At 36.2% G+C, this 25,023-nt stretch overlaps 1 protein-coding gene across 1 annotated transcript in view; it reads right to left on the bottom strand.

The window, feature by feature from the left end:
* CDKL3 (cyclin dependent kinase like 3) overlaps positions 1-25,023 on the bottom strand; it is a 108,140-nt gene that overhangs the window by 53,658 nt on the left and 29,459 nt on the right. Inside the window, exons 5-10 of the mRNA XM_046000046.1 lie at positions 15,984-16,096; positions 13,516-13,655; positions 7,026-7,114; positions 4,137-4,290; positions 3,704-4,032; positions 2,349-2,442 (exon numbers count right to left, since the gene is read on the bottom strand). Of these exons, the coding sequence (XP_045856002.1) occupies positions 2,349-2,442; positions 3,704-4,032; positions 4,137-4,290; positions 7,026-7,114; positions 13,516-13,655; positions 15,984-16,096 (919 nt within the window). The remainder of the gene's footprint in view (positions 1-2,348; positions 2,443-3,703; positions 4,033-4,136; positions 4,291-7,025; positions 7,115-13,515; positions 13,656-15,983; positions 16,097-25,023) is intronic.

The raw sequence follows: 25,023 nt of genomic DNA, 5'->3' as shown, positions 1-25,023 counted from the left end.
AAATCTTTAAAAAAAATAATTAATAAGTAGAATACCGGGGTGCTTGGGTGGCTCACTGAGTTAAGCAGCTGCCTTCAGCTCAGGTTATGATCCCAGAGGTCCTGGGATCAAGCCCTACATAGGGCTCCCTGATCAGCTGGGAGTCTGTTTCTCCCTCTCCCTCTACCCCACTGCCCACTTGTGTACTCCATCTCTTTCTCTCTCAAATAAACAAATAAAATCTAAAAAAAAAAAAAAGGTAGAATACCATTTAAACACATAAACATCAAATTCCAATAAAAGTTTCATGAAGCAAACTTTTAAAAATATGCTGGATATTCTAAGAATAATAGTGTTGATCAGGAGAACTACCATCTTAACTTTTAATTTATAATCCTCTTCATTGTACCCTGACTTTGGACAAATTACTTTAGCTCATTTTATTAATTTATTTTTCTATTTACAAAATGATGTACTCTGGACACAGGGAGAGCCCAGAATTCTAGAAAACCTTTTTGTTTTTATTTTATTTTTTTTAAAGATTTTATTTATTTATTTGTCAGAGAGAGAGACAGAGAGAGAAAGATCACAAGTAGGCAGAGGCAGAGGGAGAAGCAGGCTCCCTGCCGAGCAAGGAGCCCGATATGGGACTCGGTCCCAGGACGCTAGGATCATGACCTGAGCCGAAGGCAGCCGGTTAACCAACTGAGCCACCCAGGCGTCCCATGTTTTTATTTTTTAATATTTAAAAATTTTAAATTTAAAAATATTTAAGTAAATAAACTTTGGATTTTATTTTTAAAAAATACATAAACTTTTTTTTTTTTTTTACCTATTATTGCTCATTTGGTAACAGTTGATAAAAACTCTCCAAAGTTAATGAACACTCTACCACAATGCAATGTGTAGTATCCCACTGTGTGGCTATATGTTAATATGCTTACTGGGTCACTTGCTCTTAGATAGATTTGTGTTACTCTCAATTTTTTATTATTATAAATAACATTATGCTTCAATTTTCAATCAGCTACTTCCCTATGTAAAAAATGAAGGAATGAACGACACTGATTACATTTTTCTACTGAAAAGTCTGATGTATCTATTTGGTAATTGCCTTTAAGCTATAAAATGTTAAAAGCATTTTTGGGGGAATGAAAGACCAAAAAGTCTTGTAACTTTTTTTTTAAGATTCTTTTCTTTTTTTCTTCTCTCTCTTTTTTTTATGTAAAAAAATTTTTTTTTAAGATTTTTTACTCATTTGACAGAGAAAGAGAGAGAGATCACAAGTAGGCAGAGAGGCAGACGGGGTGGCAGAGGGGGGGAAGCAGGCTCCCACCAAGCAGAGAGCCCGATGTGGGGCTTGATCCCAGAACCCCGGGATCATGACCCGAGGTGAAGGCAGAGGCTTTAACCCACTGAGCCACCCAGGTGCCCCTCTCTCTTTTTTTTTTTTAAGTAATCTCTACAACCAATGTGGGGCTCAAACTCATGACCTTGAGATCAAGAGTTGTATGTTGTTCTGACTGAGCCAACAGGTGCCCCAAGTCTTGTAACTTTTAAGGGCGAAAATCTTAACTTTTTGTGTGCAAGTTACACATAAAATACACAAATCAAATTTTAAGAAATTAACCAAAATTGTGAAAGCACTAAGGAAACGATGAACTATTTTCATCTCAGAAAAAAAAAAAGGTGGCTCAGTGGGTTAAAGCCTCTGCCTTTGGCTCAGGTCATGATCTCAGGGTCCTGGGATCGAGTCCTGCATCGGGCCCTCTGCTCTGCTCGGCAGAGCCTGCTTCCTCCTCTCTCTCTGCCTCCCTCTCTGCCTACTTGTGATCTCTGTATGTGAAATAAATAAATAAAATCTTTAAAAAAAAAAAGCTAAAAGCACATTTTTTAAAATTATTTTTTAAATTTTATTTTAGAAAGAGTGAGCGGGTGGAGAAGTACAGAAGGAGAGAGAGAGAACATCAAGGAGACTACACACTCAGTGCAGAGCCCACTGTGGGGCTCGATCTCATGACCCTGAGATCATGACCTGGCTGAAATCCAGACCTGGACGTTTAACCAACTGAGTCACCCAGGCTAGAGCCCAAAAAATAGAAAAAAAGGATTTGGTGGGGAGGGAGTCAAGGATAATGTTGAAAGAGGCCATGTTTTAGGGGCTCCTGGGTGGCTCATTCAGTTAAGCATCTGTGGGATAGAGCCTCACATCAGGTTCCCTGTTCAGCGGGGACCTGCTTCTTCCTCTCCCTCTGCCACTTCCGCTGCTTTGTGTACTCTCTCTCTGTGTCAAATAAATAAATAAAAATCTTAACCAAAAAAAAAAAAAAAAAAGAAGCCATGTTTTAACGACTAACTTCTTGCCTTACTTGAGTGGGACCTGTATCCTCTTGTTTGCTGTTAGGCATAAACTGTCCAATAGATTGTGAAGAAGTACGTCTCTTTTTTGCTCGTTCGGTCAACCTATTATTTAAAAATGAATCCAAAGTTATTAGAACTCCCCAGAAGTACTTCTGTTTTAGCTTTAATAATGAAGAAGTTATATTGTGGTAGTCTAAAGTGTGAATAATGAGTGGCCAAAATGCAATTGTGAGTGTGTAAGTGCCAACTGCTCTAAGTAGGTGAAAACAGAGCAGAGAACAACTTGCTTATGGCTAATATCAGTGGTAAAAACCATCTTGTGGGATTACTCTAGCTGGCCTACTTAGTTGCTTATATCTACTTTAAATCTGGAGCTCTCTCTCTCCCCCTCTTTTGTTTTTCTTTAAGTAGGCTCTACACCCAAAACGGGGCTTGAACCCACAACCCTGAGATCAAGAGTCATGTGCTCTACAGACTGAGCCAGCTGGATGCCCATAAATCTGGCTCTCCTAACTACTGGGTTTCCGAATTTCTGAGTTTGCCGTTCCATTCTGGTTACAACTATGACTACTGCAACCATGGTGTTGGGATCGTCTCAAAAATGAATGGGCTCTTGCAGCCTGTAGTCTGCTGTACCTTTGGATTGACACAGAAATGTCCACTTGCCCACCTCTGCAGACCCCTCAGCTTCACAACTTACAGTCTAAACCAGTCTGCTAGTATTGGTTTGGGATACTAAAGGTAGTCTCCCTCCTCACGTAGATTCACAGTAGTTTCCCTAAATTTAGGACTGGCCCTGATGCCTTGCTAGATAGTCCCTTGCTAAACAACACACTGCCCTTGCTTAAGCAGACTTATGGTACCAGTCTTCCAATTTGTATCAGTAGCTAAATCTACAACAGGCCCAATAAGTTGTTTTATTCCCAAAATATTTGACTTCATAAGCTAACTGGCTGTAAAAGATTATTTTTAACTAGTCTTTCTCCATTTCGAAAATTTGCTATGACACAGACAAAATGCTTACTATGTTATACTAAGGCACATCAATACCAGACCTTAGATCACATCACCTTTTTCCTCTTCAGATGGGAGGAAATTATTCTGAGAGTCTTTTCTTTCTTAAATGAGGTTTTTCCAAAAGGCACTGGTGGAAAATTAAATATCTATATAAGCAAGAAAAATTAATTTCGTCTATAGTATTCTTAACAAACAGTAATGGCCCATTGTATGATTATAATTTCAATATATCTTCAAATTCCGTTTACATACAGACACCATGAACTTCAGTCTTTGAAATACCATTATATAGGAGCATTTTGTTACTTAGATCCATTTCCTTCTCTTTCGTTTCTGTTAAACTCACCTTGAATTGGGATGGGAAAGATTTGTATTGAGATTTGAAGCCAACAAATTATTGCTCATTAGATTGATGGGTGGCATCATCATACTTCCTCCAGCGTGTGGATCATCTTTCATGCCATTAGAATTAGTGCTGGGATTGACAGCGTTTAGTGGTTCACTGATTACAGGTTTTGTATCTTGAGACATAGTATGAGCATTGTCAACAGCATCCTGTTGACAATGTCCACCTTCACACTCTGTCTTGTTTGGTTCTAAGATATCTCCTTTTCCTCCTTTGACTTTAATAACTCTGACTTTGATCTCCCTGGGCTTTTTCTCTTTTTCTATTTCCTGGAACAGATACATCCAACATCTGAGTCAGAAGAATAGTTATTTTTATCATTAGAGTGCTAACTATGATACAGTTATACCGGCTAAAAAGAAAACAGCTTTACCTTTCCCAAAACTGGAGTACTAAGCAGTGAATTCGTATATGTTGTTTTTCTTTCATCTTTCATAAGGTCACTTTCTTTAGAATTCTCTTTTAGCTTTATGAATGAATTGACTTTTGCTTCTTGTAGTAATTTAGCTCTCAGTTCTGGTATGAATCTGATAAAACAAGCAATATCAACCAATAATCTTTCTATTTATGTAGATAACATATTTTATCTTTAATGGACCATATAATCAATTAATTTACATATCTATAGCATAAATAAGCTATCAGTAATGAATGCCAAGAGATGGTATAATATTTAATACAAATTGCTTCCTGGTAGAGATATATCTTCCAAAAATTTTTTCATGGGAATTTACTATATAAAATTTTACAAAATAAGTTTATATGAATTAGATTTCTCTTGTGATGTAAACTTTACTCAATAAAAGTATTTTTCATTTTGATAAATTATTCTTTCAAGGAAAACTCAGGCCATTTAATCCTTTTTGTGGTTCTTTTTAAAGTAACAGTACTTGAAGGATGAACTAACTGGTTTCTGAAATCCTTATTCTAGAGAAATATTTTTAGTACAAAAATTTAACAGAATATATTAATATTGAAGGGAGATCATTTTGGTTGTGGTTTGAATTTTTAAGTTACTTATTTTTTATTAGAAAATCCATTCATATGGCTCAAAATTCAGAAGGCTATATTGAAAAGTCTCCTCTTACCCTGCCCTGAGTTACACAGTTCCCCTCCCTGAAGCAACTATAATCATCAGTTTGGGGAAATTTAATTTAATTTTATTTTATTTTCATTAAGTTGTACACCAAGTATGGGGTTCAAACTCATCACCCCAAGATCAAGAGTCATGTGCTATCCTGACTGAGAAAGCCAGGTATCCTTTAGTTTGTGGAAATTTTAAAATATCGTTCCATGAGTGAATTCTTCCCCAGTTTAGCCCAATCTTGCCAAAGCTGTGCAAGACACACGTCTAGAAAAGTGTAGTGTAAAGAGATGACAAAAACAACCATTGTGATTCATTTAGCTGAATAAGAACATGTCATACTTCTGTCAAAACGCCCTGGTATTGCAGAAGGTTCTGTGAAAGGGAGAGGCCTTTCATCAAAGGAAAGGGACTTTCCTTTCCATCCTTTCCATCATGGAATTCAAGAATTTTCACCCATCATACTAAAATCTTAGCATCTAAGTACCCAAGAGAAATCAAGTGGTCTATGTAGAACTGATATAAGCAACTTTTAAATTCAGTAATGGGCACTCTCTTCATCAATGGCATTTTGAATATATCTTCTTCTCATTTTTTTTTGTTTTATATCAAAATTCTTGTTTTGTTCTATATTAAATTAAAAAAAATATTTTATTTATTTATTTATTTGATAGAGAGAGACACCGCTAGAGAGGGAACACAAGCAGGGGGAGTGGGGGAGAACAGGCTTCCCACTGAGGTGGGAGCCTGGTGCAGGGCTCGATCCCAGGACTCTGGGATCATGACCTGAGCCGAAGGCAGACGCTTAACGACTGAGTCACCCAGGCACCCCTGTATTAAAATTCTTAAAATGCTTGAAGTTCTAAGTACTCTAAAGCTTTTTTTTTCACCTTTTTCTAGTTCAGTCTATCTGCAATGGCTGTTCCTGGACTTTAACATGCCTAACCTTAAGTCCATCACATTTTAAAGTGACATTCATCTTTTCTGACCTCACATCCAAAGGCTAACTGAATGACTCTGGAATTAAAGGAAAAGAATTTTTGTTTCTTTCAAAGCCCAAATAGAAAATGCTGAGGTTTTGGTTGTTGTTTGTTTGTTTTAGAAATACTGCTGATTCTAGCCAAAATATGGAAAAAGCGTAGATGTCCATCGACAAATGAGAGGATAAAGAGGTTGTCGTATATATACACTATGGACTATTATTCAGTCATCGAAAAGAATGAAATCTTGCCATTTGCAATGACATGGATGGAACAAGAGGGTATTATGCTGAGTGAAATAATTCAGTCAGAGAAAGAAAAATACTGTATGATTTTACCATATGTGGAATTTAAGAAACAAAACAGAAGAACATAGGGGAAGGGAAGAAAAAAATAATATTAAAAAAAATGAAAACAGAGGAGGCAACTATAACTATAAGAGACTCCTAACTATAGGAAACAAACTGAGGGTTGCTAGAGGGGAAGTGGGGGGATGGGGTAACTGGGTGATGGGCATTAACGAGGGCATGGGATGGAATGGGCCCAGGATGTTATACGCAACTGATGAATCACTAAACTCTACCCCTGAAACTAATAATACACTATATGTTAACTAAGTTGAATTTAAATAAAAAATTAAAAAAAAAAAAGAAATACAGCTGACTTATAAATCTACATTGTCATTATACAGAAGGGCTAAAGGCATGTTCCCTCTCTTCAGGGAATGTCCACTTTGATAGGGAGAATATGACAACAAACACTATAACAGAAAGTAAATAAAGCAGAGGAAAAAAATCATTTGGGAAATAAATGCCAATTATAACATATAGGTCAGAGATGCTACCAGAAGAGGAAAAACCAGACTATTCTGAATCAAAGGTACAAATGGGAATAAAGCTAAAAAGTACTGTTTATTTACTATCTGCAGGCCTATGATTACCATTGAAAATATGTATAAAGAGCTTAGCACACTGCCTAGGATATCATAACTGTAATGAATGTTAACTACAATTATTTTTGTGGGTAGAATTTTCTTCATGACACCTGTAAGTCTACCATAGACATTGTTAATAAAGGAACTAAGTCTTTGTTAAATTGAATTTTTGTGTGTGTAACATTAACCTATATAGCAATTCTCATGCTAGTAAAATTCCCTAACATAAAACACTAAGAATCCACACTCACTCAACATGCTTACTTTTCAATAAATCCATCTCTAGTAAAATACTCATGATGCAAAAGATCAGTAGATGATGTCCTTTCAGCAGGATCAATTTGTAAACAAGCCTAGAAAATGAAAAAAAAGATTCTAACATTAAGTAAGGTCTTAACAGAGCTCTCTAAGGTAAAAATTAAATTTATTTGACATATGTAGAAGTAAATAATTACCTGGAACTAAAACCATTCTTGAAAAGATGGATTTAGAATTTAGGAATTTCTGACAATGAGTTCTGACCATTTACTTCCCTAAGAAATTTGTACTTGCAAAGCATTAATATAGGTTATATATCCTAGGATTGTGGCCAAAACAGAAGTCAGTCTGTTTCTGCTGGAATTAGCAGAAATTAATTGGTTCATTTTGATCCTCTTATCAGCACTGTAAGGTGGAAAGTTCATGGATTATTATTTCCATTTTACCGAACTAGAAGAATAGTGATTTACTATATTATTTTTTTTAAAGATTTTATTTATTTATTTGACAGAGATCACAAGTAGGCAGAGAGGCAGGCAGAGAGAGAGGAGGAAGCAGGCTCCCCACGGAGCAGAGAGCCTGATGCGGGGCTCGATCCCAGGACCCTGAGATCATGACCTGAGCCGAAGGCAGCGGCTTAATCCACTGAGCCACCCAGGCGCCCCGATTTACTATATTATTAACTCATATTGTCTGAATCCTAATCCATTGCTTTTTCTTTTTCTTTTTTTTTTAAAGATTTTATTTATTCACTTGCAAGAGAGAGAGAGAGAACACAAGCAGAGAGAGCAGCAGGCAAAGTGAGAGGGAGAAGAAGGCTTTCTGCTGAGCCAGGAGCCAGATGCAGGACTCAATTCCAGGACCCTGGGATCATGACCTCAGCCAAAGGTAGCCAGCCGCTTAAAGAACTGAGCCACCCAGGTATACCTCCATTGCTTTTTTTATGGCATAATAGAACTTCAAAAACATTCAAGCCCCCAAATCTTTCAATAACCCACTATGAGAACAGCTCATTTTTTGTTTCCCTATCTTGGGAAAATTCAACTGAATTAGACAAACAAACAAAACAAAACAGAAACAGATAATGGAAGGAGGAGTTCTTAAAATAAGTTGAACGTCATAAATTTATATATAATCAAATAACTAGTTGTAAATAGAAGATATTTTTAACCAAAATATTAAATATAGAATTTGAATAAAAGCCATTTGCCTTATAGTTTTCATTTATTCTTTTAGAAGAAGGCAAAACATTAAAAAAAGCAAAACATAATAATAATTGGTAATTTTTATTGATATTTACTGTGTGCCACACAATACTCTACCTAGCTTTTTCTTATGACTTGATGCCAACAACAACCCTACAGGTAGGTATTATTATCCCCATTGTACAGATAAGGAGACTGAGCCCCAGAGAAATCAAGTAATTTGTCTGGATCTAACAAACAGAAGAGTAGAATTAAAATCCAGAAAATTCAAGGTCATTGAATATAATGTTACATTTTTGTTTATTTCAAAATTTTAATGTTTAAATTGATTCATGAAAAAAGTTGTAAAGATCTGCTATACAACAATATGAATAGAGCTGACAGTACTGTTCTACACATTTTAAAATTTGGTAAGAGGGTAGATTTCATGTTATGTGTTTTTTTATCACAATAAAAATATATTGACTCACAAAGCAAAATTGAGTTCATTATCTATTTTATGATGGGGGAATACCCAGACCCTTAAAACTGCAACTAGCTAACAATATGTGCTTATTTTAGAATATGATAATAATCCATCAATAAAACTTAGTAAGTACATATTGGAGCACCTGGGTGTCTCAGTTGGTTAAGAGTCTGCTTTCAGCTCAGGTCATGATCCCAGGGTCCTGGGATTGAGTCCCACATTGGGCTCCCTGCTCAGTGGGGAGCTTGCTTCTCCCTCTGCCCCCCCCCCTCATGGTGTCTCTCTTCCTTGGAAAAATAAATAAGTAAAATCTTTTTTAGAATGTTAAAAATTCGGGGCGTCTGGGTGGCTCAGTGGGTTAAAGCCTCTACCTTCGGCTCAGGTCATGATCCCAGGGTCCTGGGATTGAGTCCCACATCGGGCTCTCTGCTCAGCAGGGAGCCTGCTTTCCCCCCACCGCCCCCCCCCCCGCCTGCCTCTCTGCCTGCTTGTCATCTCTGTCTGTCAAATAAATAAATAAAATCTTTTTTTTTAAATGTTAAAAATTCTGCCCAAGTTATAGCCCATTAGAGGCAGACAAATTAGTCCTTCTTTGAATAATATAATTAGAAAATTTAAATACATGCCTTAGTTTGGAAAATATAAGATACTATACTTTGAGAAACAGACTGGCAGTTTCTTTAAAAATTAAACATACACATACTTTAAACGCACCATTCCACTCTTAGGTATTTACTCAGAAGAATAAAAATATATATCTACAAAGACTTATACATGAACGTTCTTGTTAATTTTGCTTGTAACAGACAAAAATAGGAAACAACCCAAAAAGGGGAATAGACTAAAAATTGTTGTATATCCTTATAATGGAGTCCTACTCAGTAATAAAAAGGAATCAGCTACTGATACCCACAAAAACATGAATGAATCTCTAAACCTTAATGCTGAATCAAAGAATATATACTATGTAATTCCATATATATATCCTAGAAAATGTAAATTAATCCATAGTGTTAGAAAGCAACTCAGAGGTTGTCTGGGAACAGAAATGGAGGGATAAGAGGATTGAAAATGGATAAGAGGACATTTTAGAGTTTGATGGAAATGATAAATATCTTGATTGTGGTGGTGGTTTTATAGGTATAAAAATCTATCAAAACTCATCAAATTATGCCTTTTAAGTATGTTTAGTTTAATATACATAATTACATCACAATAGGGGCGCCTGGGTGGCTCAGTGGGTTGAGCCGCTGCCTTCGGCTCAGGTCATGATCTCGGGGTCCTGGGATTGAGTCCCGCATCGGGCTCTCTGCTCAGCAGGGAGCCTGCTTCCCTCTCTCTCTCTCTCTGCCTGCCTCTTTGTCTACTTGTGATCTCTCTCTGTCAAATAAATAAAATCTTTAAAAAATATATATATACATAATTACATCACAATAAAGTTTAGAAAATTTAAACCTAGAAAATGATATAAGCTCTGTCCCAGATATTAAGATGGATTTTAAAGTCACAATAATCAATCAAATTGGTATTTATACTAGAATAAAAAAAGAAATCAATGAAATAGAAACAAACCCAAGCACATATAAGCATTTTGCCTATGATAAATGTAGTACTCCAAGTCACTGGATTACTCAAGTTGAAGAAAATATTTACAACATATATGACAAAAGACTAATATGCCTATTATTTTACAAATCTATATGGGAAAAGATTAGTCCAATTGACAAATAGTTTAAGGATTCTTAAAACAAGAAATACAAAAGGTCAATTAGTATTAGTAAAATGTTCACCTTTCCTGTGATGATATAAGTACAACTAAAAAAAAGATGGTATTTTAAGGTTACTAAATTGGCAAATATTTTGGGGTGCCTGGTTGGTTCAATTGGTAGAACATGGTAACTCTTGATCTTGGGACCATGAATTTGAGTTCCACATACGGTACAGAGATTACTAAAAAAAAAAAAAAATTGGCAAATATTTTAAAAACTATAATATCCATTGCTAGATTGAGAGTGGGAATTTATATCCAGTGCTACTTGAGAGTACTTGAGTATAAATCAGTGAAACCTTTCTGGAGGGAAAAATAGCAAAATATATTAAAAATTCTGAAAAAGTATAAACCCTGTGGCCCACTAATCACAATTCTAGGAATTTATCCTAAACAAATAATAAAGCAAGTTCAAAAAGACTTTTTAAAAGATGTTCACAAAATCATATCTACCAAGAAGGAGAAAACCTGAAAACAAATATTCAAAATTGTAAGATAGTTAAACTACAAAACAATCTTACAATGAAATACTATGTAACCATTGAAAAATATGATGTGGTTCCGTATTTACTGTCAGGGTTACATAACAAACGGGTCACAAAACTATGTGAAGTATGTCATCTTTTAAAAGCATAAATTTCTATGCACATATTTGGTTGGTAAAAGTCTAGAAGTATATAAATCAAAATGTCACTAATTTTTCCCAGATTGTGGGAGTTGGGAAAATCTTAACTTCTTCTTTTTGTTTATCATGTATTCTCTACTTTTTCTATAATCATTATGTAATCCTTGTATAATTAAACCCATGACATAAAAAATAAATTCAAAGGAAAATGTAGCAAACAAATCTAATTCTTTTATTTTTTTAAAGAAATTTTATTTATTTCTTTGAGAGGAAGAAGGAGAGAGAGAACAAGAGTGGGGGAAGGAGAGGGACAAGCAGACTACATTCTGAGTGGGAGCCCACTGTGGGGTTCAATCCCAAGACCCCGAGATCATGACCTGAACCAAAAGCAAGAGTCAGATGATCAACCAACTCAGCCACCCCAGCACCCCTGATTCTTTTTTTAAAGATTTATTTATGTATTTTAGAAAGAGAGTGAGCATGAGTGGGAGGGGGAGAGGGAGAGGACAACAGAACCTTAAGCAGACTCTGCACTGAGCACAGAGCCTAATGTGGGGCTCAATCTCATGACCATGAGAACACGATCTGAACAGAAACCAAGAGTCAGAGGCTTAACCAACTGAGTTACCCAAGAATCTTGAGAGAATCTCTCTCTTTTTTTTAAAAGAATCTATTTATTTACTTATTTATTCATTTGAGAAAGAGAGTGAGAGAGAACAGAGGGAGTAGACTCCCCACTGAACAAGAGCCCAATGAGGGACTCAATCCCAGGACCCTGAGATCATGACCCAAGTCAAAGGCAGATGCTTAAACTGACTGAACCATCCAGGTGCCCCCTGAGAGAAAGAATCTTAAGCAGACTCCTTGCTGAGTGTGGATCCCACCATGGGGCTCAATCTTAGAACCCTGAGATCATGACCTGAGACAAATCAAGAGTTGGAACACTCAACTGACTGAGCCACCCAGGCGCTCAAATGAATCTGATTCTTAATAAGCTCTAGTTTTCTCCAGATACCAGTGAAATAATTTTTTCTGTTAAGAATTCCTTTAAGGGGGCGCCTGGGTGGCTCAGTGGGTTAAAGCCTCTGCCTTTGGCTCAGGTCATGGTCTCAGGGTCCCGGGATTGAGCCCCGCATCGGGCTCTCTGCTCAGCCGGGAGCCTGCTTCCTCTTCTCTCTCTCTCTGCCTGCCTCTCTGCCTACTTGTGATCTCTGTCTGTCAAATAAATAAATAAAAATCTTAAAAAAAAAAATTCCTTTAAGAATACTCTTTTGATGCTATATATCATATGTTTAGTAAGTTTATTTAAATAACAATAGCAACAATTAAAATTAACATTTGTTGACAACTTATCCAAGGCCCTGTGCTCAGAACATTTTCACCATTACCTCATTTAATCTTCCAGCCCCAGAAAAATAAAGACCATTAATGTTATTTTATAGCCCAGTAAACTGGGGCACAAAGATTAAGTGACTTTCCCAAGGTTACAGAGCTAATTAGTGACAGAGCTGAGTTTTAGTCTATGTGATTCCAGAGCCCCGTCTTATAGACACTACACCATACTTGCTTTGAAATTTAGGTAACTACATTTTTAAAAAGAGCTTTACAGGGGTGCCTGGGTGGCTCAGTGGGTTGAGCCGCTGCCTTCGGCTCAGGTCATGATCTCAGGATCCTGGGATCGAGTCCCACATCGGGCTCTCTGCTCAGCGGAGAGCCTGCTTCCCTTCCTCTCTCTCTGCCTGCCTCTCTTGTGGTTTCTCTCTGTCAAATAAATAAATAAAATCTTAAAAAAAAAAAAGAGCTTTACATCAGAAATAAGATACCTCAGTTGACCCTGGGAAAGGAAATTAACTAGATAGAGAAAATAAATAGAAGCAGATTTACTTTCCACAGTAAATTCTCTTACTTTTTGAATTTTGCTCTAAATTGGTAAACTTATTACCTAGTTTAGAAAGAAATTTACAATTTAAAATAATTAGAAAATGTTATAGTATAACGCTTTTGTTTTCTCCAAACCCCAAGTGAATTTTGGCATTAGTATACCTTCAAACAACACTAAAACTGCAGTTGTCAATGACTGGTAGATATCTCAGGATACCAGTGTACAAGGAACAGAGCCCTAACTTGGATAGATTGGCTATTACAAGGTGGTGATAAGCATGGTAAGCCCTTTGAATTTTTCCAGTTTACCCCTAATTATTGTTAAAATTGGGATAAACTAAAAATAATGGACAGGATTATCCTAGGGAGTTTTCAGTTCTAACAATCTATTAATTTTAATTTTTCTGAACTAAAGATGTAAAGACAGGAATATAGTAACTTCTAACAGATAACATTATGAATCCTTTCAGAATTTCATTAAAGTAATATCTTAAAACTGAATTATAATTTATGCAAATTTCCCAGAAATAAGTCCTTAATTCTTAACATACATGAACTATATCTGCCAACAATCCATTTAACTTTGGGTATTTTTTTCTTGCATTTTTGGGGTGTTGAACTTGAGGAAGGACCAGCCCAGCAAAAATGGGACTCTTGGAAAAGATATTCTGTAAGTGAGGTGTCAAGTTGCCTGAAAAGAGAAAAAAAATATGAATATAAGAAAACAGAGAAATTAATCTACAATTGAAATAAACAAATTGTGGGGTGCCTGTGTGGGCTCAGTCATTAAACATCTGCCTTCCGGGCTTCCTGCTAAGCAGGAAGCCTGCTTCTTCCTCTCCCACTCCCCCTGCTTGTGTTCCCTCTTTCACTGTGTCTGTCTCTGTCAAATAAATAAATAAAATCCTTAAAAAATAATAAAATAAACAAATTGCTGTGTGATCTGCATTAAATTACTAAAAAAGAAGAACAACAATTATGTTCTTTTAATTTTTTAAGATTGAACAAGAAACTATCTGAATATAGCACAAAAATTGGAAGTTTCCCCAGTAATCTGTTGATAGCATGTAGGCAGTAGAAAATTTAAAACCACCAGGTTCATTTTCATTTCCCAAAATATAAGACATAATATATAATGCTATCAGGAAAAGCAAACCTTTACATATTTCTATATGGGTATCTAAATAGTCTAACAAATATTTATCAGCAAAGCCTTACTCAAAACAGCTAAAATATCTAAATTATTTAGAAACAGAAATATTGCAAAGAAACAAGGCTATAGAGTAGCAGTAGAATGAAAAGAACTGTAAACAGGAGTGGAGAGAGCTAAGTTCTAGCGCCAGTTTCATTATAACTATTTCTGTGACCTTGGGCAAATATCTTCCCTTTCTATGCTTCAGTTTCTTTATATGTAAAATGACAGAATTAATCCCATCATCTCTAACATCTTCTAACATTACTCTTAAAACCAGAACATTAAGGGTGACCAAAAAAGGGTGATGCTTTAAGACTCCAAACTGTATCTGTTATTAATATTTATCCAGACTTCATGATTTTTATAGTTGCTCCAGTACCTTCCTCATGATCCTGTAACTACATGTTTATGTATAGCTTCTCTACCACAAAAGGAGCTCCTCAAGCGCATCATACCCAGCAATTGCACTACTGGGTATTTACCCCAAAGATACAGATGTAGTGAAAAGAAGGGCCATATGCACTCCATGTTAATAGCAGCAATGTCCACAATAGCCAAACCATGGAAAGAGCTGAGATGTCCTTCAACAGACGAATGGATAAAGAAGATGTGGTCCATATACACAAAGGACTATTACTCAGCCATCAGAAAGGATGAATACCCAACTTTTATATCAACATGATGAGACTGGAGGAGATTAAGTTAAGTGAAATAAGTCAAGCAGAGAAAATCAACTATCATATGGTTTCACTTACTTGTGGAACATAAGGAATAGCATGGAGGACATTAGGAGAAGGAAGGAGAAAATGAAGGAGGGGAAATCAGAGGGGGAGACGAACCATGACAGACTATGGACTCTAAGAAACAAACTGAGGGTTTTAGAGGAGAGGGAGGTGGGAGAATGGGTTGGCTTGGTGATAGGTATTAAGGAGGGCACAGATTGCATGGAGCACTGGGTATTATACGCAAACAATGAATCATGGAACACTACATCAAAAATTAATGATGTACTGTATTGTGACTAATATAACATGATAAAAAAAGAGATACATTTTTTAAAAAATCACTGAAACTCCATGAGCAAGGCTAACTAACCATCAAGATGTTTGGGTATTCATTCAAAGCAGATCATTAAAAAAGTAAAAGCGCTCATCAAGTGTATTTTTGAATAAGTTTTTAATTACCTGGATATCTACAGTGGTTTAAAAAAAATACCTCGATAAGGAACTTTCTATCTCTAAGTGCTTCAAAAAGATACCAAAATCAACTCTATTATTTAAAAGTCCTCTTAGAGAGATGAAAATATATATAAATTCCAAAAAAAATTTTTTTAGGATTTTATTTATTTATTTGACAGAGAGAGACAGTGAGAGACCACAGCAGGGGGAACGGCAGAGGGAGAGGGAGAAGCAGGTTCCCCACTAAGCAGGGAGTCCTATGCCAAGCTTGATCCCAGAACCCTGAGATCATGACCTCAGCAGAAGACAGATGTTGAAAAAAATGAACCACCCAGGCACCCCTACAAGTCAAAATTTTAAAACAACTTTCAGACAAATTGAACTAGATTTCTACTGTACCATTTTTCTTACTATCAACCATTAGCAAATGACTTAGCCATTTGCAATCTGGCAAAGAAAATGCTATTTACAAAAACAGAGAAGAATTTTCTACCTTCCTTATCAGCCCAAGGCATACACCTGCTGCCATCTATCAAAAAGTAGCTTTCCCATTCATATGAAGAAAAAACTGAATTTGAAAATCAAGCAGAATTGATAAAGCAATATTTACTTTAAGCATTTAACAGTGTATTTCAGTAGTACCCACCTACTTTTAAAACAATTTTATGAAGTAAATCCAAATCAGAGCTGCTAGGAAGATAGGGATTTCCAGTGGCCATCTCAAAGATCATACAACCCAAAGCCCAGATATCTACAGGTCTGAAACAAACAAGAATAAATCATTTTTTATGAAAAAATATATAAAATGTCTTTTTTATTATTTTGTTTATTTATTTATTTATTTATTTATTTGAGAGAGCATGAGTGGGGTGAGGGGCAGAGGGAGAAGCAGACTCCCCACTGAGCAGGGAGCCCAACATTAGCTTGATCCCAGGACTTTGGGACCTGAACCAAACACAGACGCCCAACCAACTGAGTCACCCAGGTGCCCCTAAAATATCTCTCCTAAAAAAAATTTTTTTAAAGATTTTCATTCTTTATTTATTTTAAAGATTTTCTTTATTTATTTGACAGAGATCACAAGTAGGCAGAGTGGCAGGCAGAGAGAAAGAGGGGTAAGTAAACTCTCTGCAGAGCAGAGAGCCCGATGTAGGGCTTGATCCCAGGACCCTAGGATCATGACCTGGGCCGAAGGCAGAGGCTTAAACCACTGAGCCACCCAGGTGCCTCTCTTCTAAAATTTTTTTAAATAATGTTCCAGCCAAAGAAAAAAATAATGATTAGGCAGTATCATTAATAAATTTTCATCTTAATATCATATGCCAACTTTAGGATATATATTAAACATTACCACATTTTATTAATATATTAAATATCTTATATTTAAATCACATGAGAAGTCATGTAGTAGTTCAGATGAAAACTAACTATAATTCTAAAATTGTTCCAGATACTTACATAAGTATCATAAGTACCATATGATAAATGGTTTATGAATTAGAGTAATTGAATACCAAAACCATCTTGTATTTAAGAAGTAAAATTTTAAAATCTTAAATACTTTACCATTTACACTTATTTATCTTTTTTAAATTAATTAATTTACTCAAAGTAGACTCCATGCCTAATTTGGGGCTTAAACTCATAACCCTGAAATCAAGAGTCACATGCTCTACCAAATTTGTCAGCCAGGCACCCACATGTATTTACCTTGTATTATGAGTCACCCATAAATCTAACTTTTTGACACATAATCAGTTTTTTAAAGATAACTTATATCACTGGACTTCTAAAGATTTTATTTTCTTTAAGTAATCTCTACATCCAACATAGAGCTTGAACTTAACAACCCTGAGATCAAGAGTTAAATGCTCCACTGATTGAGTCACCCAGGCACCCACTAGGACATTTTTTTTCTTTTCAGATTGATTTATTTATTTTAGGGAGGTACATAGGGAAAGACAGAATGAGAATCTCAAGCAGACTCTGCACTGAGTGGGGAACCGAACATGGAGTTCAATCCCGAGCCCTCAGATCACATTAGCCAAAACCAAGAGTCAGATGCTCTACTGACTATGCCATTCAGGCACCACCCCCCACCCGACGAGGAATTTTAAATAGATAAAAAGGAGCCAAATCTCACATTCAGAAGAAATATAAATACTACAGTGAGCTGTATCCTTCACTGACCCAACTGATAAAAATTGTAAGATTCAATAACTGCTATACTGGTGAAGCCATGGAAAATGAACTCTCCTGTGTACCATTCTGGGAGTGTAAACCATACAACTTCTTCGAAGGGAAAATTGACAAAAGCGACCAAAATTTAAAATGTACCTACTTGGGGCACTTGGGTGGCTCAGTGGGTTAAAGCCTCTGCCTTCAGCTCAGGTCATGATCTCAGGGTCCTGGGATTGACCCCTGAATCAGGCTCTCTGCTCCGTAGGGAGCCTGCTTACCCATTTCTCTCTGCCTGCCTCTCTGCCTACTTGTGATCTGTCAACTAAATAAATAAAATCTTTTTTAAAAAATGTACCTACTTTTGACCAAACAACTTTATTCCTAGGAATTTAACTAAAGATCTACTCACCATGTGTACAAAGATAAATGACATGAGAATTCCAGAAGCATTGTTTGGGGTAGAAAAAAATTGGAAACAACCTAAACATCCTTCAATATGAAAACTGCTATGTAATATTTTAGACACCCACACAATGAAATATTATTCAGCTATCAAAAAGGAGGAGGTATATGCGAATATAAATTGATCTCCAAGATGAACTCTCAAGCGAAAAAAGCAAAATTCACTGAAGAAATCCAAGAACATGAACATAAATGGAGAGATATTGTGTTCACAGATAGGAAGACTCAATATTGTCAAAACATCAGCTCTTCCAACCTGATCTATAAATTCAATGCAACGCCAGTCAAAATCCAATTTGGATATCAACACATTGATTCTAAAGTTTATATTGTTAAAACAGAGACAACTGGCCCTAAATGGAGTCACTTGTGCTAAAGCTCACCTCACCAAACTAAGATTAGGGGCCCCTGGGTGGCTCAGTCCATTAAGCCTCCAACTCCTGATTTCAGCTTCAGTCATGATCTTTGGGTCATGAAATTGAGACCATGTCGGGCTCTGTGCTCACTGCAGAGTCTCCTTGGAATTCTCTCTCTCAGGGCGCCTGGGTGGTTCAGGTGGTTAAGCATCCAGCTCTTGAATTTGGCTCAGGTCATGATCTCAGGGTTCTGGGATGGAGCCCTGCTTCCGGCTCTTGGCTTAGCAGAGTCGGCTTGAGATTCTCTGCTTCACCTCCAGCTCATGTGCTCTTTCTCAAATAAATAAGTTAAGTCTTTAAAAGAAAATAAATTCTCGGGGCACCTGGGTGGCTCAGTGGGTTAAAGCCTCTGCCTTCGGCTCAAGTCATGATCCCAGGGTCCTGGGATTGAGCCCCACATCGGGCTCTCTGCTCCACAGGGAGCCTGCTTCCTCCTCTCTCTCTGCCTGCCTCTCTGCCTAGTTGTGATTTCTCTCTGTCAAATAAATAAAATATAAAAAAAAAAAAAAGAAAAGAAATTCTCTCTCTCCTTCTCTCTCTGCCCCTCCCCTGGCTCGTGCTCTTTCTCTCTCTCAAATAAATAAATGAATAAACAAAATCTTCTTAAAAATACTTAATTAGTTTCAACTTCTCCCAGAAGTGGACTCTTAAACCAGTCAATCTGGATTTACATGGTCAGCACTAGTGAGGTAACCTGCCTGACAGAACCCTGCTATCCCCTAAAGGAAGGTGATCTTACCACAAACAATCTACTCTTTACTAGTAATTGCCTTGTTCTGCCCCATTCTACCTATATAAGTCTTTCCATTTTGTACATTCCCTCAGTGTGTCTTTCTGTCTGCTAGATGGAATGCTATCTCATTCACAAATCGTTGAATAAAGGTATTAAGATCTTTAAATTTTACTCAGCTGAATTTTGGTTTTTAACAATATGGAAAAGCAATAGACCCAGAATAGCCAACACGATGTTGAAGAACAAAGTCAGAGGAAAGATACTACCTGACTTCAAGACATTATAAAGCTACAATAATCAAAACAGTATGGTATTATTGAAAAAAACAAACAAACAGATCAAGAGAACAGAATATAGAGTCCAGAAATAGACTCACAAAATATATTCAACTAAACTTTGAAAAAGAAGAAAAGAAAATTCAGTAGAGAACAGAGTGTCTTTTCAAAAAGTGATACTGGAGCAACTGTCATCCGTGAGTCAGGATGTCAGGATCCTGACATCGAACCCTTAGTCAGGATCTGCACTCAGTGTAGAGTCTGCTTGTCTGTTCATTCTCTCCCTCAGCCTCTTTGTCCCCCACCCCCCACTGTCTATCTGTCTTTCTGTCTCTTTCTCTCTCAAATAAATAAATGAATAATCTTAAAAAAATTATTGCACTAATCAATATTTAACCAGATGAGTTATATGAAGTTATATGAAGAACTTATATCCACTGAAAAACCTGTACATGGGGGCGCCTGGGTGGCTCAGTGGTTTAAACCACTGCCTTCGGCTCAGGTCATGATCTCAGGGTCCTGGGATCGAGTCCCGCATCTGGCTCTCCCCTCGGCAGGGAGCCTGCTTCCCTCTCACTTTCTCTGCTTGCCTCTCTGCCTACTTGTGATCTCTCTCTGTCAAATAAATAAGTAGGATCTTAAAAAAAAAAAACAACCTGTACATGAATGTTTTCAGCAGCTTTATTCATAACTGCAAAATGCCCTTCATTAAATAAAAGGATAAACAAATTGTCAAATAAACATACAATGGAGTACTATTTAGTGATTAAAAAATGACCTATTGAGACATAAAGCAAAACAAAACCAAAAAATGAAGGAAACTTAAATACACATTGCTAGGTGAAAGAACCAGTCTGAAAATGCAGTATAACATATGACCCCATGTCAACACATGACATTCTGGAAAAAACAAGAGTATAGAGACAGTAAAAAGATCAGTGGTTGCCAGAAATTCAGGGAGGAGGAGGAAAGGATGAAAAGATAGAACACAGAGGATTTTTAGGGGTGTGGAAATATTCTGTATAATACTGTAATAGTGGATAAATGTTGTCAAAATCCATAGGAATTCAACACAAAGAGTGAACTTTAATGTAAACTATGGATTATAATTAACAATAATAAATATATAATGTTTTATCAATCTTTTTTAAAGATTTTTTAAAAGATTTTTTATTTATTTGACAGACAGAGATCACAAGTAGGCAGAGAGGCAGGCAGAGAGAGGAAGGGAAGCAGGCTCTCTGCTGCACAGAGAGCCCGACGCGGAGCTTGATCCCAGGACCCTGGGATCATGACCTCAGCTGAAGGCAGAGGCTTTAACTCACTGAGCCACCCAGGTGCCCCTAAAGATTTATTTTTTTAAGTAATCTCTACACCCAATATGAGGCTCAAACTCACAACCCCAATATCAAGAGTTACACGCTCCACTGACTGAGCCAGACAGGCACCCCCGGGGTTTATCAATCTTTTTAAAAAAGTGCCAAACTAATGTAAGGTGTTAACAACTAATGTAAGGTGAAAACTGGGTTGTGGAGGGTGTAAGAAGGAGGGGGTAGGTATTGGAGAACTTTACTTTCTGCTCAATTTCTCTGTAAACCTAAAAATGCTCTCAGAAAGTAAAGTCTACTAATTAAAAAAAAATTAAAAGAGGAAAAAAAAGGAAGATTCTGTACTATATGTAGTACTCTTTTATTTCTGTTTAAAAAGGAGATGCTGTGGATTGATATCCAAAATATATACACAACTCAATGCCAAAAATACAAATAATCCAATTAAAAATGGGCAGATGACCTAAATAGACGCTTTTCCAAAGAAGACATACAGATGGGCTGTATTAAGAAAGAAGACTTCAGGGCACCTGGGTGGCTCAGTTGGTTAAGTGTCTGACTTCAGCTCAGGTCATGATCTCAGAGTCCTGGGACTGAGCCCCACATCGGACTCTGCGCTCAGCAGGGAATCTGCTTCTCGCTCTCCCTTTGCCCCCTCCACTTGCCCCAAGCACTTGGGCTCTCTCTCTCAAATAAATAAATAAAATCTTCAAAAAAGAAAAGAAAGAAGACTTAGAAAGAAAAAAATATTAAATCTATAACCTATCATTCCATCTTAAGACAGTGGACAAAAAAAGCAAACTAAAACTACAGCATGTGGGAGGAAGGAAATAATAAAGATTAGAGTGAAAATTAATGAAATAAATAATTTTTTTTAAAAAAGAGAAAAATTAGGGTGCCTGGGTGGCTCAGTCATTAAGTGTTTGCCTTTGGCTTAGGTCATGATCCCACGGTCCTGGGACTGAGCCCCGCATGGGACCCCCTGCTCTACGAGAGGCCTGCTTTTCCCTCTCCCACTCCCCCTGCTTGTGTTCTCTCTCTTGCTGTATCTATCTCTGTCAAATAAACAAATAAAATCTTTTAAAAAAATCACTGAAACTAAAGCTAGCTGTAAAGATCAACAAAGTTGACATTTAACCAGAATGACTAAGAAAAAAAGAGAGAAGACTTAAATTATAAGAATCAGAAATGAGGGCGCCTGGGTGGCTCAGTGGGTTAAAGTCTCTGCCTTCGGCTCAGGTCATGATCCCAGGGTCCTGGGATCGAGCCCCACATCGGGCTCTCTGTTCCGCAGGGAGCCTGCTTCCTCCTCTCTTTCTGCCTGCCTCTCTGCCTAGTTGTGATTTCTCTCTGTCAAATACAAAAAAAAAAATCAGAAATGAAAAAAGTAACATTACTACCAACCTTACAGAAATCAAAAGGATTATAAAGGAATAAAATGAATAATGTACATCAACAAATCAGATAACTTAGGTTAAATGGACGGTTTCCTAGAAAAACACAAACTATTAAAACTGGCTCAAGAAAAATAGAGAATCTAAATAAACCTGTGACAAGTGAAAAACTAGAATTCCTAATGAGAACACTACATACAAAGGAAACCCCAGGTCCAGATGGTTTCACTGCTGATTCCATCAAATATTTAAAGAAAAATTAATACCAATTCTTTACAAACTCTTTCAAAAAACAGAAGAGAGGAAACACTATACAGAACAAACTGGTATTTACCAGAAGGGAGGTAGGAACAGGGATGGCTTAAAGAGGTGATGGATATTAAGAAACACACTAGTGATAAGCACAGGGTATTGTATGGAAGTGTTGAATCACCATATTGTACACCTGAAACTAATTTTATACTATATATTAACTAACTGGAATTTAAATAAGTATTGTAAAAAAATCGATAGAAAACTATAGACCAACATCTCTTACCAATATCTCTCATGAATATGGACAAAAAATTTCTCAACAAAATACTAACAAACTGAGTCCAGCAACAAATAAAAAGAATTACACACACTGTGGCATCTAGAAAACAATAACACAGAGAGAAAGAGAGTCCTAAATATAAAGAACAAATTAGTAAGAGTACCTGGCTGACTTAGTTGGAAGAGCATTCAATTCTTGATCTCAGAGTTGAGAGTTCAGGCCCCATAGTAGGTGTAGAGATTAGTTTAATTAATAAATTTAATTTAATTAAAAACTGAGAACCATAAAGAACAAACTGGTAGTCGTCAAAGGGGTAGGGAGATGGGTGAAATGGGTGAAGGGGATTAAAAGGTACAAACTTAAAAAAAAAAAAAGGTAAAACCCCTGTTTTGAAATAAATAATTCACAGAAATGAAAAGCACAGCATAAGGAACAAAGTCAATAATATTGTAATATACTTACTGTGGTGAACACTTCGTAATGTATATAGCTGTTAAATCACTATGTTTTATACCTGAAATTATTTTAATGTTATATGTCAATAATACTTCAATTAAAATATATGTATTTAAAATATGTGAATTCGGGGTGTCTGGGTAGCTCAGTTGGTTAAGCGACTGCCTTCAGCTCAGGTCATGATCCTAGAGTCCCAGGATCAAGTCCCACATCAAGCTCCCAGCTCCATGAGGAGTCTGCTTCTCCCTCTGACCTTCTCCCTTCTCATGCTCTCCCTCACTCTCTCTCTCTCAAATAAATAAATAAAATCTTTAAAAAAACAAATAAATAAAATATATGAATTCATATGTATTTAAAATATATGTATTTTTAAAATATTATATATATATATGATTGTTTGCTCTTGCTTCTGTGTTGCTATACTCTTGGTGTGGTATTGTACAGAGGCCAATAAACTTTTTCTGTAAAGGAGCACATAATAAATATTTTAAGCTTTGCAGGCCATACAGTCTCTGGTGCAACTACTTAAGCAACTGCAACAGGGTGAAAGCTGCCATAGATGATATGAATATCATAATAAATGAATGGGTGTGACTGTTACCATAAAACTTTATTTACTTTATTTTATTTATTTTTATTTATTTATTTTGTTTATTTACTTTATTTATTTACAGTATAAAACTTTATTTACAAAGACAGAGAGTAGGCCAGATTTACCCATTCCTGGTATATAGAGTAATACACTAGTCCTTAAACTTAAGAGTGTTCATGTTGTTTTGTAGACCCAATGAAACAGGCAATACCTCCAATAGAAATAACTTTCAGTACATAATGTTGCATTGTAAGTGGCATCTTTCATTATATTTTAGCAAGGTCAAGCAGAATCAGGTACCAAAGACAAAAGGAAAAAAAAGAATTATACAGCATGATCAGGTGGGATTTATTTCAGAAACACAGGTTGGTTCAATATGCAAAATTAATTAATGGGATATATCATATCAATAGATTAAAAAAATAAAATGCAAATGATCCTCTCAACAGGTACAGAAAAAGAATTTGACTAATATCTTTTCATAATAAAAATTCTCAACAAACTAGGAATAAAAGGAAATTTTGTCAACCTGAAAAAGGGCATCTATGAAAAACCCACAGCTAACAAACTTAATGGTGAAAGACTGGATGCTTTTCCCCTGACATTAGGAGCAAGACAAGGATGTCTGCTCTCACCACTTCTTTTCAACATTGTGCTGGAGGTTCTGGCAAGAGAAATTAGGAGGAAAAGAAAACAGAAGGCATCTAGACCAGAAAAGAAGTAAAATTATCTCTCTTCACAGATGACATGATCTTGTATATAGGAAGTCCTAAGTCAAAAAACAATTATTAGAACCAATATGTTCACCAAGGTTGCAGGATACAAAATTAAAATACAAAAATCAGGGATTTTTTTTTCACACTTGAACATCTGAAATGAAATTAATAGTTCCATTCACAATAACATAAAAAAGAATAAAATAGGAATAAACAGAAGTGCAAAATGTATGTTCTGAAAGCTGCAAAATGTTGAAATTGAAGATCTAGAAAAATGAAAAGATGTCCTATATTCATAGATTAGCAGACTTTACATTGTTTAGATAGCAATACTCTACAAAATGATTCAGATTCAGTGTAATCCCTATCAGAATCCTAGCTGTCTTTTTGGAAAAAAAATTTTTTTTAATTGACAACCTGATCCTAAAATTCATATGAAACTGCAAGGAACCCAGAATAGCCAAAACAATCTTGAAAACGAAAAATAAAGTTGGAAGACTCATACTTTCCTACTTCAAACTCAATACAAAGCAATGATAATCAAGACAGTGTGGTTCTGGAATGAGGACAAACATACAGATCAACGGAATACAACTGA

This window comes from Meles meles, chromosome 3 (genome assembly GCF_922984935.1).
Source record: "Meles meles chromosome 3, mMelMel3.1 paternal haplotype, whole genome shotgun sequence".
Lineage (NCBI taxonomy): Eukaryota > Metazoa > Chordata > Mammalia > Carnivora > Mustelidae > Meles > Meles meles.
The sequence above is the reverse complement of the archived record's forward strand: the minus strand, read 5'-3'. Positions and strand labels throughout refer to the sequence as shown.